This window comes from Egretta garzetta, unplaced genomic scaffold, assembly GCF_000687185.1.
Source record: "Egretta garzetta isolate BGI_Z169 unplaced genomic scaffold, ASM68718v1 scaffold292, whole genome shotgun sequence".
Lineage (NCBI taxonomy): Eukaryota > Metazoa > Chordata > Aves > Pelecaniformes > Ardeidae > Egretta > Egretta garzetta.
In genome coordinates, this window is record NW_009258789.1 from 725,342 (window position 1) to 739,197 (window position 13,856).

General features: G+C 40.7%; 1 protein-coding gene across 3 annotated transcripts in view; it reads left to right on the forward strand.

Moving 5' to 3' along the window:
* TECPR1 (tectonin beta-propeller repeat containing 1) overlaps positions 1 to 13,856 on the forward strand; it is a 29,968-nt gene that overhangs the window by 4,178 nt on the left and 11,934 nt on the right. Inside the window, exons 1-12 of one of the 3 annotated variants that reach the window (XM_035889276.1) lie at positions 7 to 147; positions 2,488 to 2,720; positions 4,436 to 4,618; positions 5,135 to 5,257; positions 5,939 to 6,064; positions 7,560 to 7,734; positions 7,831 to 7,931; positions 9,377 to 9,478; positions 9,875 to 10,020; positions 10,852 to 11,378; positions 12,234 to 12,379; positions 13,334 to 13,489. In XM_035889276.1, the coding sequence (XP_035745169.1) occupies positions 2,490 to 2,720; positions 4,436 to 4,618; positions 5,135 to 5,257; positions 5,939 to 6,064; positions 7,560 to 7,734; positions 7,831 to 7,931; positions 9,377 to 9,478; positions 9,875 to 10,020; positions 10,852 to 11,378; positions 12,234 to 12,379; positions 13,334 to 13,489 (2,016 nt within the window). In that variant the 5' untranslated portion in view covers positions 7 to 147; positions 2,488 to 2,489. Of the gene's footprint in view, positions 1 to 6; positions 2,721 to 4,435; positions 4,619 to 5,134; positions 5,258 to 5,938; positions 6,065 to 7,559; positions 7,735 to 7,830; positions 7,932 to 9,376; positions 9,479 to 9,874; positions 10,021 to 10,851; positions 11,379 to 12,233; positions 12,380 to 13,333; positions 13,490 to 13,856 lie in introns of those variants that run through there. The other 2 variants (XM_009649532.2, XM_035889277.1) reach the window with 2 other exon arrangements.

Consider the following 13,856-nt stretch of genomic DNA (forward strand, 5'->3'; position numbering starts at 1 on the left):
GTCCCGCGGTGGGTGACCCCCGCCAGCACCGGGGAACGCCGCTGCTTTCATAATATAGAAGGAGTTGGGGTGGTTATTTTGAGTTCTGTAGCGACCAGTGTTATGCCAGGCAGCCTGAAGTTTTAATTAACAACGTATCATCCTCATGTAAGTAGTTAATAGTTCTATCAGAAATCACCTGGCTGAGCTGAGGGAGGGGGAGGAATTAGGCAGGTGTGGGGCTGATCTTTCCCAGTCCCCCGAGAATGCGAGGCACCTTCTGCATTGGCTGGCGTGCACATGAGCCACGAGCGCTGAGCATCCTTCAGAATCGAGCAACGTTCGTCTTCATCTTCTGCAGCACAGCCAGTGCGAAGGGGCCTGAGCTGAATTCTTAGAAGTAGTTCATAATCCCAAATGCATTTGGCATTTTCCCAGTGAGTCTCCAAACACTCTGTCTCAAAAGTTCAGAAGAAAGAATATGCAGAAACTCTCGCTTATCTTGGCTGTTTTGAGTATTTTAAGCCAGTTGTATCTGCCTGGATTGGCTTCATTCTGTCCCATTCTATATTTTTCCTGACTTTGATCTTTGGAACTTTCACTACCTGTTTCTGAACTGTTGCGGGTACTTTGATGCTTGCCTGGACTGTCACTCCAGATACAGGCCTTCACTTGTGTATTTGTCCACCCTTCACAGGCCCAAGCGTCACTTTTCCTTATTATCTGGCTAGGTAGATACCCTCATTGTGTTATCCATAATGCTTCCTTTACTCCAGGCTCGCTGGCATTCTAGTGGCTTAAAATTAAATGCATATTTTCCTCTATTACAAAGACTGTTTTGCAGAATTTCAAGTGCTAATACTGAAAGGCTTATTTTCATGGCCTTTATTTTCCCAGTGGTACACCCTATAATCTTCACCTCATCTTCACTTTGTTCCATTCCATTTTTTCCATACTTTGTCTTTCTGTGCTATCCTACTTTTACTAACGTAGAAAGGCAGGATACAAAGAGGATAAAGGGCTGGTCCAAGAGCAGTCGGAGGCACTAATGCATGCCTTCATACTCTCAGCAATAATACACATAAAAAAAGTAAAAACTAGAGGACTCATCATAGAATCGCTGCCACAACTAATAGGAGAATTTTGCTCGTGACCTTCCCCTGGCCTTGCTCATTCGCTGCTGCTATAAATTTTCTTCTTGCTGTTACCTGGTGGATCCACGTTTTTAGGTACTTAGCAGCAGCAGCTCTAGCAATCAAAGAATTGTGAAACATGCTCCCTGGGATCCCACATGAATGTACTCTGCTGTTCTTGGAAACAGCTAGTCCAGTTTCCAGATTCTCCGCAGTTTCACCTCCGCCATTGAAACACACTGTACAAGTTACTCCCTCTGTACCACCGCTTATTATCAGTCAGAAAGCAGGCAGGCAAGTCTCCTTAGGCACCTGTGTTGAAAGCACAGTTGCTGTTTGACAACAAACAAGCAGTGTTTCACGCTGACTCCCAGCAAAGAGATTCCTCTTTTCTTTCATTGTGTTGGATCTGAGTCCTCTTTTCTACCTTTCCCCTCCTGGTCACCCGCTGCGTAGTTAATAGAACTGGAGGCAAAGTTCAAACTACTCGTCAGTAGTTCTGGCTGTCAGACACACAGAACAACTGACATTTGTTCAGTTTAATGGCACCCAGAAGGCCAAGTGACAGAAATATGCTGGTCTTGACTTCTAAAAGGACTGGCATACACATACCCTGTATAAAATGCTGACCCCTCCATGAAGGGTAGGGCTGCAGTGCCCAGAAAATGGCAGATTATTAAGTGACAAAACTGGAACGGAACTGAAGCAGGTCTCTGCTGTCAAACCACTCTCTTATGTATACTTAAATATCACACCTATGTATATTAAATAAAGATCAGATCCCAGAGTGGTCACCACAATGCTCTGGAAAGAGCTTTCCTGGCAGTGGTAGGTAATATGTCCATGGATTAAAACTAGATGTGTGCTTACGGAGAAGCTCCCTTTCACATCTTGTCCTTTGTACCTGTGTAGCTATGTAGGCATGTGCCAAGAGGAGGCTGAGAAGGAGATAGCGTAAGGTATCACGGCTTTGTGGACCTGGGTGGTCTGTGTAGCACCACCACCGTTATCAGCTCTTGAGAGTGAAGCCGCCTAGTATAAAATGGTCCATGCTACTTCACCTCAGTTCAGTGTTGATGTCTGGCCCCAGCCTGCCAAAGCTGTCCTGTTAATGTTGTGACTCTTGTAGGATGGACAGTAGTGTGCCAGTAGCAAGGTCTTCCACATGGATTTGTGGAGCCATCTAAGAGGTGTAACTGCACAGGTCTGCAGAGACCTGGCTGCCAGCTTTGCATGGGCTCTTTTTAAAAGATCATTCTTTACATCTATTTCTAATTTGACCGACGATGGCTCAGAGCGGAACTGATCTGCAGTAGGTTCAAGATCCAGTTTTTAAAACTGTGATTTTCATTAATACCTGCTTTTTGCCTTTCAGACATGGCCATGCCCAGTTCCCTTTTGTGGGCTGTTGATATTTTTGGGAGGGTTTACACTCTGTCTACTGTTGGCCAGTACTGGGAGCTCTGTAAGGACACACAGCTGGAATTCAAACGGGTCTCTGCTGTCAAACAGTGCTGCTGGGGAATAGCCTGTGATCATCAAGTATACACCTATGTGTTCTCGGGTGACGTTCCTATTAGATACCAGGAGGAAACCTATGAGAATCAGGTATGAAGTGGTGTGGGGGCCGCTATCACACTGCCACATATGCATCAGAAAGGAATGATGGCAAATCTGTACATCGGCTGTCTCTGTGTGTTCTTCTCCCAGGAACATTGTTTGGTTTTGTTTGTTTTCATTTTCTCCCTGATGTTTCTGAAGAGTATATATGTGCCAAATAGCTGATTATTCTTTTAAGGTTTTAATTCTCAAGGGAAGGTTGTGCTTCCCTGCTCTTACCAAAAGCAACGCCGGTGTGCACTACAGCCTGTTTTATGCAAGCTGTTTCAGACTGGAACATTCACCCTTTTCACCTGATGTTTTCCTTTCCTTAGTGACAAATGCACAATCCCCTGTAAGAAGATGTCCAGTGTAACTTCTAGGCAACTAAGATACATTATCAAAAATTTATTATTCTTAAGAAAATACTATTTTTAATATTATCCAGTTTCAAGGAATTGTCTAATAAAGGCATAACTCTCCATTAAAGTACAATGGTTCCAGCTTTTTTGCATAAAAGTGTTAAGATGATCTCTCCTATGTGACTTACTTCAAAAGAATGTCTTTAAAATAGTGTTTTAAAGGAAATTTATCTCTTTTGGTTTTAAGTTAACCAAAAGTTGTATGAGAGAGAAAACTGAAGGATTTTCTTGAGCACATTTCTCTGATTTCTAATGGGCAATGGGATAAATATAAGCCAAGAAAATACATTAATTTATCTGCATGGGTAAAAATACAAGAAATTAATTTTATAGATTATTCATTACTGGTAACAACTTTCCAGCCACTTAAGAATGTGCATTTTGTTACGTATACATGCTCTTAAAAATGCAAAACCTTAAATTTTGTTTGTTATTTTAAACTTTTGTTTTGTTTGTTCTAGGCTGTGAAAAAATGGGAAACAAAATACTAGAAAGCACAACAGGAAATATTCTGCAAGAGCTAACAACAACGTAATTAAACTCAAACAGTTCACAAATAATGTGCAAAACAATTTAGCCAGATTCCTAGTAGAAGTAATATTTTGCTTAAAACTTATAGAAGGATCTTGAACCACTTATTTTTCACGTGCTTTAAAACGTAATACAGTATTACATGACAAATTTTGCCAGTATTTCTGTATTAGGTAAGAGTGTGGGGAAAGAAGAAAAATGGCAGCTGCATTGGTGAAAACCCTAGCAAGTTACTTGTTCTGTAACTGATCAAAGCCGGATTTGGGAAAAAAAAAAACCACAAACTCTTGGTATAATATAAACTGTAGGGAAGATTTACTGATAGTTATCTTGACATAGTTTCTGGCATGGAAGCTATGCTATTTTTCTAGTGCAGGCAAGACACTAATCATCTTTCTCATGGGGAGCAGATTAGAGATCCCAAAGCCATCTATACAGCATTGTCCTAATGCTGCAGTATCACGGTGCCATACATCACTAAAGAAGAAAGCACTGTCAGTAGTAAACTGTATTATCAGATGTTCCTATTTATGTAGCTGAACATGACTTGGTTGGGCCTAGCTCTGCAGTCAGCCCTTCTTTGATACTTAAGAAAGCTCCCTCCAAAGACTATGTTAGGTAGGGGCTTAGAGTGTGAACGCTTTCTCATTCACCCCAGGAATTTACTATTCTTCTATTGCAGAAAATAAATGTTTCATTTATGACTCCCTGTAGATGTCCAATGAGACAATGCAATCTCAAATAAAATATTTTATTTATTATTTCTGGCAGCGTTGGAATCCAGTTGGTGGCTTTTGTGAGAAATTACTGCCCAGTGACCGCTGGCAGTGGAGTGATGTGAGCGGGCTAAAACATCAGCAGCTTGATAGTTTCATACTACCTTCACCACACTGGGAGTGGGAGTCTGACTGGTATGTGGATGAAAATATTGGAGGGGAACCAACAGAGAAAGGGGTAGGTGAACAATACCAAAAAGAGATCTATTCTGGGAATCCTTAGTCTGTAAAATAAAAGGCACTTTTATAGAAGTGTAAAAGGTCTGTAAAAATAAAAGGTGCTTAACTTCCGATAGCTACTTCTTTCTGGGAAATACCTCAACTATAGCGCAACACAAGGAAGGATCTTGTTTGAAGGCTTTTGAAGTCTATAGAGCTTCTATAGAAGCCTTTTTCTTTTGATCAGGCCACAAAATGCTGGCAACTGGATGCCACTGTTATTTAAGATCTTTACTATGAAGAAAGTAAAATGCTTTACTGCGTCTTGTTTGTTCTGTGTATATCGTGCAGAGGAATTTGGACATGATTCATAAATCATTCATGGAATTAGCTGATCTGTTAATCAGGGCTGTTGAGACATGCACAGTAACTTGTACGGTATTTGTAGGAGTAACTCTTGTGCAGAATGCTCCGAGTTATGATTTCAAGCTTTCCCTTGGTCCTGATTTTCATAAAAGAAAACCTCTGTTTGCAGGGCTGGACTTACGCCATAGATTTCCCCAGCACCTACACAAAGGATAAGAAATGGAATTCTTGTGTCAGACGCAGGAGGTGGATCAGATACAGGAGATACAAATCACGGGACGTTTGGGCAAAGGTTCTGGATATCTTTTAAATATTAAATAAACTTTTTTTTTTTTCTGAAATAATCAATTGTAAGTGCAGGGAAATTAATTTCTTATCACTGCTCTGTAGGCTGAACCTGGATTCCTTTACTTCCAACTTGTAATTCTTTCAAGCATAAATGGAAGGCTGGGATTTTTCATAGAAACCTGTGGTAATAAGGTGCCAAATCTCATGGTAATGCAGTTGGAGACAGATGCTCAGCTCCTTTGCAAATTTCAAACTAACTTTTTAACTTCCTTTGGTTGTATGACAAAGCGCTGTCTTTTGAGGTGGCACCTGTCTAGCATCATTCACCAGCTGTGTCCTTCATCTGTATGAATAACTGTTCTTTAATAATTGTTGTTCCATTCTAAGAATGTAGAAAAAATGTCATTTGTGATGTCCCAGACTTCCAATTCAAAGAACGTCTGTATGTACTGTTCTGTGAGTAACAATTTCCTTTAGTTAGGGGATGGAACACAGACTTCTTCGTGCTGCTTTGGCAGCATTTCCCCTCTCTGTGTATAGCAGCCTTGAATGAGAGGAAGAATCTCCATGCTTAGCCACTTCAGTAAGAGAAACAGAAACCCATCTGCAAGAAACAAGTTAGGCCAGCAGCCAAATCACCTATCTATTTGCAGTGTCTCCTCAATCTTCCTTCTCTTTGCTTCAGATCGTATCACGTGATGATCCAGATCAGTTGCCAGACCCTTTCAATGACATCTCCATTGGAGGATGGGAAGTCACCGATGAGCCTCTTGGCCGTTTATCAGTATGGGCAGTTTCTTTACAAGGAAAGGTATGTGCATGTTCCCTAAGTTTTCTAAATGTAAATTACTACTGAAAAGGAGTTAAATGCTTTTAAAGCAAGGCAGGTTTGTTATTGTCTTATATTGGTAAGGAAATACACTGTTTGTGCATCTGGCAGAGGATGTAAAAGCTGCTTTGGGACTGCATTATGTAACAACTTGTATTGTAAATGAACAGGCTTCATATCTCATAGGGTTGCTGTTTTATAGAAGCCTTAAACCTCTATAAACAGGTGAATCTTAAAAAGTTGGGTTGAGTAGTGTCTTATATCCTGAAAAATGCCCGGAATGCAGACTATGGCACTGGTAACAAAGAGAAGGAGCCTTAAAACCCGATAAAGATTATTGCAAAGCATTGTGCTGTGTCTCTGTGGTGGAGAGTCAGGAATGTTTCAAGAAAGAGTTTACAAAATGTTTTTCTGTAACCTCCTGACTTGGCAATGTGGAATCCAGTACTGAAATGTATTCAATTTATTTTCTATTGAAAACTATGTATCTTTTTGTTTGGTTGGTTTGGTTTGAGGCCTACCTTAAGGCCTTTTGCTCAATGCTGTAAAGATTTGATCCTTGCTTTCCTTCCTTCCTCCTTACAGCATGTATCTGACATTCCTTTGTCTCTAGACAATTCCTAACTTGTGGTCTCACAGGGAAGGACTTTTAACAGATAGCCCGAGGTTTCAGTCACACTTGGTACTGCCTGGAGAGGCAAGCAATCTTGGTTAAATTGTTTAAAATAAAATTCCCTGTGCCTCATAATTCCCACTAATAAGTAACAAGCATCCCACTCTATGGGCTTATTTGACTGACATTGTAAAATGCTTTCATCTCTCAAGTAAAAGTCCCCAGAGAAATCAAGTATTTCTAAAAATGAGGATTTAGCACTCAGCAGTCGTGTTTTGGAGCACTCATACGACTACTGCAGGATGCTTTCTATGTTTTACCTTCCTATTTTGACTGTAATCTATAGAAAAGTGCACAGACAGTAGGACCAAGACTAGCAAATGGACTGGATGTCATTGAAGGCTGCACAGAGGATGGAATTTTTTACTCATATTGTGGCAAGCTCTGCTCAGTGAAAGTGAGGTCAGGCTGTCATCTAACAGTAACATTTTTGTGTTACGTATTTGTTCATTCTCGGTTTATAGAACGTGCCCTGAAATGCACTGAAGTGTTTTTTAAGTGCTGAAATATGCACAGAACTTGCAGCAATAGGTTACTGTACCCAATCCAGATTTGCTTCCGTGATAAAAGCTAGTCTGTAGAAAAGCCTCCTCCCTTAGTACATAAGGAAATAGTCTTCAACTGCATAACCAACATGAAAAAAATAGCTTTAAAGGTCAGAGTGGATACACTGCATAAAAAAAAGCCTGTTGTTAAAGGAGGACTGTTCTTTACAGTTTGTCTTCATGCTTGTCTCAATGGTTTCACTGTTGTGGTGATATTTTTCTAAGCTTTATTTGTTTTGGTTTTTTTAAACTTGTCTAGGTATGGTACAGAGAAAACGTCTGCCTTCACAACCCAGAAGGTTCCATGTGGTCCTTAATCACCACTCCCGGTGAAGTTGTGCAGATCAGCTGTGGACCATATGACCTCCTTTGGGCAACTCTTTGGGAAGGGCAAGCTATTGTAAGAGAAGGAATTGATAGGAATAACCCTCAAGGTAAAGTTTGCTAAATTTAGCTGAAAAGCCCTTTGATTTGTACACTGTTGAATAAGAAACTAACCTACAATGCCTTGTGGGTTTTGTTTCTTCCAGGAATTTCCTGGAGTATTGTGGAGTCTCCAAGCTCTGAAAATGGGATTATGCATGTCTCCGTGGGTGTTGATGTGGTGTGGTGTGTTACAAAGGATAGAAAAGTAAGAGGTGTCATTCACTGGTTGCTTTTTTCTTCTCTTTTTCTATTTGCTTTTCTCAAACAGGCATATAACTTTCATAGGAAACATTGGTGATTTGGACTCACTATGCCCATGGTTTGGGGAATTCTAGTTCCCCTTGCTGTTATGGGAATGCCTCATGGTTTGTGATAGACATAGTTGCATTTAATTTAAGGAAGACTTTCTGCTCTTCTCTTTGAAGGAGTTTTCTAACCCCAAGTCAGACAGATGGGGCAGGTGGGTGGGAATGTTTGTGGGGATGTAATAAGGGGCCTACTTCTAAGGGATATTAAGCATCAAAATTGGAGGGGCTCCTAGCTGCTCAATCTTGTTTCAACATGGTCTGAAGGTTACATCAAAAGCAGCATGGGGAATATTTTCATCTATGCTTTTCTATATGATCCTATTTTCTTATCTTCCTACTGTAACTGTTCCCCCTTCATCAGCCTTTTAATGTTTTTTTGTATTTATTAAGTGACGTACCTGTTACATGTATGTGTAATTACTTTCTTACTGGGGTTTTAACTTAGAATCATAGAATATCTCAAGTTGGAAGGGACCCATAAGTCGAATCCAACTCCCAGCTCCTCGCAGGGAGTCTTGAAAGTCTTGAAGAATGTACTAGAGTGCTCTTGTGCTGGTTGCAATCAAATCCCTTCATATTGAATTCAAAACCATAGATGAATTCTGTGCATGTATAGTAGTTTTAAGTAATTGAGTTACTCTGGTTTAATGATGTCCGCAGAGATATGGTAACAGACTGTCCAGTCTGTTCCATCTGCCAGATAAAACCACTACAATAAATGTAGATAAGCTAGCATGTTTTTCTGCAGACCTGCCACAGGATAATGAAGTACACTGCCTGTTACGTGTTCAATCAACAAGTTCCAAAGTAGCTGCTTGCCATTATATTACTATATGCTAAAGACAGATGGAAATTTTTCCAGGTACTTCGCCCACAGATGCTTTCAGATTGGTAAAAACTAATCTAAGGGGAGACAATTTAAAGAGCTGTACCCCTGTAAAGATCCCTCTGACAGTTCCCTCTGTCAGCCCTGCTTCTAGGGTTTGAACACAAGAACACTGTTTAGAAGCCCATTCAGAGTGACCAAAAATAGCCTAGAGTTGACATGTAATCAAAAGTATTTTTCTAATGGCAGAGAAACTAACTCTGTCACAGAAAGTCATAACAAGAAGTCTCCTTTTGGGCTGTTCTGGCTGTAGCTGGTCACAAGGACACAGTCTGGGTTAGAGAATTATTTTATCTTTACCTGATAAAGAAAAAGAATCAAGGAAGTAAGAGACTTAAGGCAATGCAGCAAGTCAGTACTAGAGATTAAGACTAATCCACTAAAGAAACTAAATTCCAGCTGTCTGCTTGCTAATGCAGAAGGAGCAAAATTTAGACTTTGCTGTTGCTGTTGTAGGTGTGGTTTAGAAGAGGAGTGAACTCACATAATCCTTGTGGAACAAGCTGGATTGAAATGGTTGGAGAAATGATGATGGTAACTGTAGGCTTAAATAACCAGGTAAGACAGCTGTATACCAATTACGAGGATATTTATGTTCCGCTTTGTACAAGCAGTATTCACACATGGTGAGGACTGTCAGCAGTGCCAGCATGGGCAGCTGAACAAGAGGTCTATGTGCGTGAACTGCTAAGAAAGAATGCATGGCTGAATTCTTCACCAGAAGATGAACAGTCAGCATGTCTTTTGTATGGCACATTCAGGTGCAACCCGTTTTCTCTGATGGTACAGAATTTTGTACTGCATCTACAGTATCATCATTAAGGAAGAATGCAAAAGGAAAATGCTGTGTCCAGCAGATTTTTGTGCTGTACTTTCCACCACTGTACCTTTTTTCTATCTTGTATCTACCTGCATCCCATGCCTTTTCCTTCACCAAGCCCTTTCCTTCTGTAGGTCTGGGGAATCGGCTGTGATGACAGAGCAATTTATTTTCGTCAAGGTGTCACACCAAGTGAGCTCAGTGGGAAGACATGGAAGGCAATTGTGTCTGGCCGAGAGAGTGACAGATCTCAGACTGGGAGCTCAACAAGTCTGCTCAGGTACTTAGTAAAATATCTGCTCGAAACTTTGTACGCCAGGAGGTTCAGTGCTAGGAGATATTTCTTTACATTCAAACGGTACAGACAGGGAGGAGAGGAGAAGGCATCTCTAATCAGTATGTATGCTAAAAAGCATTTGTGTTTTTTGACATTAAAATTAACAGTAAGTAGCAGTTGTTGCACTCCGAGTAGAAACTGAAGCTGCCATTTTGGAATTCACTGCATGCTTGCAGTAAAGTGTGTTTCTCTGGGCTTTACTATCACTATCTGCAACTAGTCTCTAATAAGAGAAAAAGTTACCTGTGAAATATCATGAAGGAGTGACAACTCTACTTAGGAATTATCCTTCTCCTGAGTGTCACTCTATGTTTCCTTTCCTAGAGAGATTGAGTACCTCCGTGCTGACTGCTGGCCTCTTGGCTGTGCAAGCCGTGCCAGTGAAGCTGGGAGTGCTGCAGAAGCTACTTATTTGAGTCAGTGTGCTCTGAGTAGAAGCCCTCTCTAGCTAAAAATCCTATTCATTATTTCATATCCAGAAAATGTGATGTTGTTTCAGTATTTTCCTGAGAGTTGTAGGCAGCCAACACCACCAATTGTTTGAAAAGGTCAATGAAGTATCTTCCTATGTTTCAGATTTACTAGACTTGTCTGCCGGATTTGTGTTAAGACTCTTCCTTTTATGATAAGAGTTTGACATTTAGAAAAGAAGTCTGCTGTTTCTCTCCTGAAGCTGAAACACTAGGTTGATCTCTGTTATGTCTGTGGTCTCAGGCCTGTGCTAATTTATAATGCTGTGAATGATAGTTAATTAATTATGTATTTGTCCTTCAGTGCTGGCTGTTTCTTTACTGATGACATTCAGAACCAAACGAACACGATCATTCAGGGTGATGCAGATACTTCCTCTGATACAGAGCTTCCAAGTGTACCCATGAACCTTGCCAATACTCCTCCAATGGGAGCTGCAGCCAGCAGCAGCAGTAATGGCACAGGCAACCAGACAGCAGAAATGCGTGCAAATTTTGCTGTGGATCCTCTGGACTCTGATCAAGGAGAAGCCACTGTTGCGTCGACTAATAATGAGAAAGCTAATCTTGAAATGCATCGATCTTCTACAAACCCAAATCCTTCTGCAGAACTGCAGTGGACAAACATTGACTTGAAGGAGGCCCAAAAGCATCCAGTCCTCTCCGTCAGCACCTTTGCAGAAACGTCCAGCCTGTCTTCCCTCGGCATGTTCTCAGTGGGAGCTGAAGAACAGTACGGAGCCGATGAGCACCCACTGTGGGCCTGGGTGTCTGGGGGAGGCTGTCTTGTGGATTTGCACAGCCCATTGAAGTGGTTCACTGTTGCATCAGGTACAATGAAGTCACCACAACAGACCCTAATTCCTAAGAAAAGTGCTGGGGTTTTTGGGGTTTGGGGTTTTTTTAACAAAACCATGGCAAAAAACTTCCGATATCCCATTTAGTCTTATTGCAGTTTGTTAACATACTCTTATGTCTGAGGATAGTGCTGCATATATTTAGCTGTACAGCACTTTGGAATTGAGATATGTAAATGTAAAGGTGATATTTTCTCTGAGTTTCTGTAAGAATTTTGAAAAATCTGTGCTGGATCTGCATCTCATTTCTAATTGCACTGAAACTGCAACTTCAGGCAAAATCCGTAATATCACTGAGTAGTAACTGAAAGCAGTGAAAAGGGCTCCCCTGAGAGATGCAGATGCCACAAATAACTGCCCTGCTCCTATCGTTCCTACTAAGACCAGGGTAAGATACAGAAATTACTCAAGAGGCATTGTGAATGTAAGCCCAGCTGATAACTGGATGGCATTAGAATTTAAATTCTTGAAAGTCAGTGGAATATAACCATATTTTCAAAATAAGCCATGAATTGTGGCATCCCAGTATTTAATAACAGTGTAAATCTTAATGCATTGTGTTACCTAACTATCTTGCAGTTCAGTGACAAAACTCCCATTTTTACAAGGTTGTGGCTTTGAAAGATTCTATATAATCATCTAGTGATCCCATTTCTATGCATCATTTACAAAGTTTGTCTGTAATACATTAATTCCAAAGTATAATAATAAGAAAAATTATCTTAGACTGGGTTGATTCAGTCCAGTGTTCAAAGCAACATCATGTTTTACCTTTCACAGAACTGTATTCAAAGCTCACTGGAGTTTATTGGGTTTGGCTCTGTTCTAGGTTTGTCATCCTCTGTGCAGTCTCTCTCTCTGTCTATCACTCCAGCACAGACAGCAGCATGGCGCAAGCAGATTTTTCAGCAGCTCAGTGAAAGGACAAAGAGGGAACTGGAGAATTTTAGGCACTACGAACAGGCTGTTGAGCAGGTAAGCAGTGAGGACGCTTATCTCTTGACTACTAAACATTTACATCGGTTGATACTGGGCATCAATAATACGTTTTCTGATGTACTGACGTGAACTTACTGTCAGCTTTATAGTCTTGTCTTTACTTCTGTCTATGACAACCTTCCTGCATTATCACTGTCTGAGCTCCTTCTGGGAAACTAGCAGCTTATCAAACGTGGAGCAGCAATCTTTAGCTAAAAACATTCGCTGGTAGTTTTGTATAGGAGCAAATGAAGTATTGGTCAGCATTAGTTCAGTACACTGAAACCTCAAATCCACAGAGAAACGTTTGCAACACTGGAACATGGTATGAATTATTCCACCACAAGATTAGGCTTCTTAATTGAAACAGTGACTCAAGTAGGTGAACTCTCTGTGACCATTAAGGGATTAATGCAACTTGCATAAATAAAACAATGATGCAAACGTCAATAGCAGCACTTAAATAGCAGCACTTTTGTTTGATGTTCCCTTTGTTATGACTCCTTGGCTCTTTTCAGATTCGTTCACGTTTTTGGTCCCTTCATTGCTAATTGACAAATGACATCTGGAACGAATTTCATTAAAAACACTTGGAGTCCAGAGTTTTAATCAAGTCTAGAAAGATTATGTCAGAATCCTTTAAAGTCTAAACAGAAGTTGTTTTATAACAGGAGCACACTAGAGTTAATTAGTGTCTGTGTGCTACTGCATTCTTGCAGAGGTAAAATGTTAATACTATCGTACACACGCTATTTCAGCGCCTTTCTATCCAGTTTTGTCAGTTTTCATTTTGTCTTCAGCTTCCTGAACGCTCTGGTGTACTCTGTGTCAGAAGCAACTGATACAATACAGACTAACCTGCCGCAGAGATTTCTTGTGGTCACAAAAAATAGCATTTTGGAGAGAGTCATGCAGTTTCCTTACTCCTGTAAATCTGTGTTTGCGTTGCAGTCGGTTTGGGTTAAAACTGGAACCTTGCAATGGTGGAGGAATTGGAAGCCTCATAAATGGATGGATGTTAGAGTCACTCTTGAGCAGTTCACTGGGAGCGATGGAATGCGCGACAGCATCCTGTTCATCTATTACATGTATCATGAGGAGAAAAAGGTGTGTTCAGCTTGAGATCCTTGAGAGAGTTGCATTTGGCAAAGGAAAACCTTTTCTGAGTTTTGGGAACCAATTCAAATGTAGCCCAGGGTACTAGCAAACTGCAAGCTTTTCTAAGCTCTAGCTCTGTTAACGCTATGTCAGAAATACCCACTCAGCAACCATCCACATTGCTTAAACCATCAGCTTTGCACTAATTAGGAATTCTTTGGAAGCTGAAAATGTTGAAAATGTCCTTGATTGTGAAGAAAGAGCCAAGCTTGGCTGGCCGGGGTCTTCATAAATAGGGTTAATGCATACGGGCGATATGAATCAGTGGTAGTGCAGGACTGGAATTTGAACCCCATTCCTTCTGCACCACGAATTG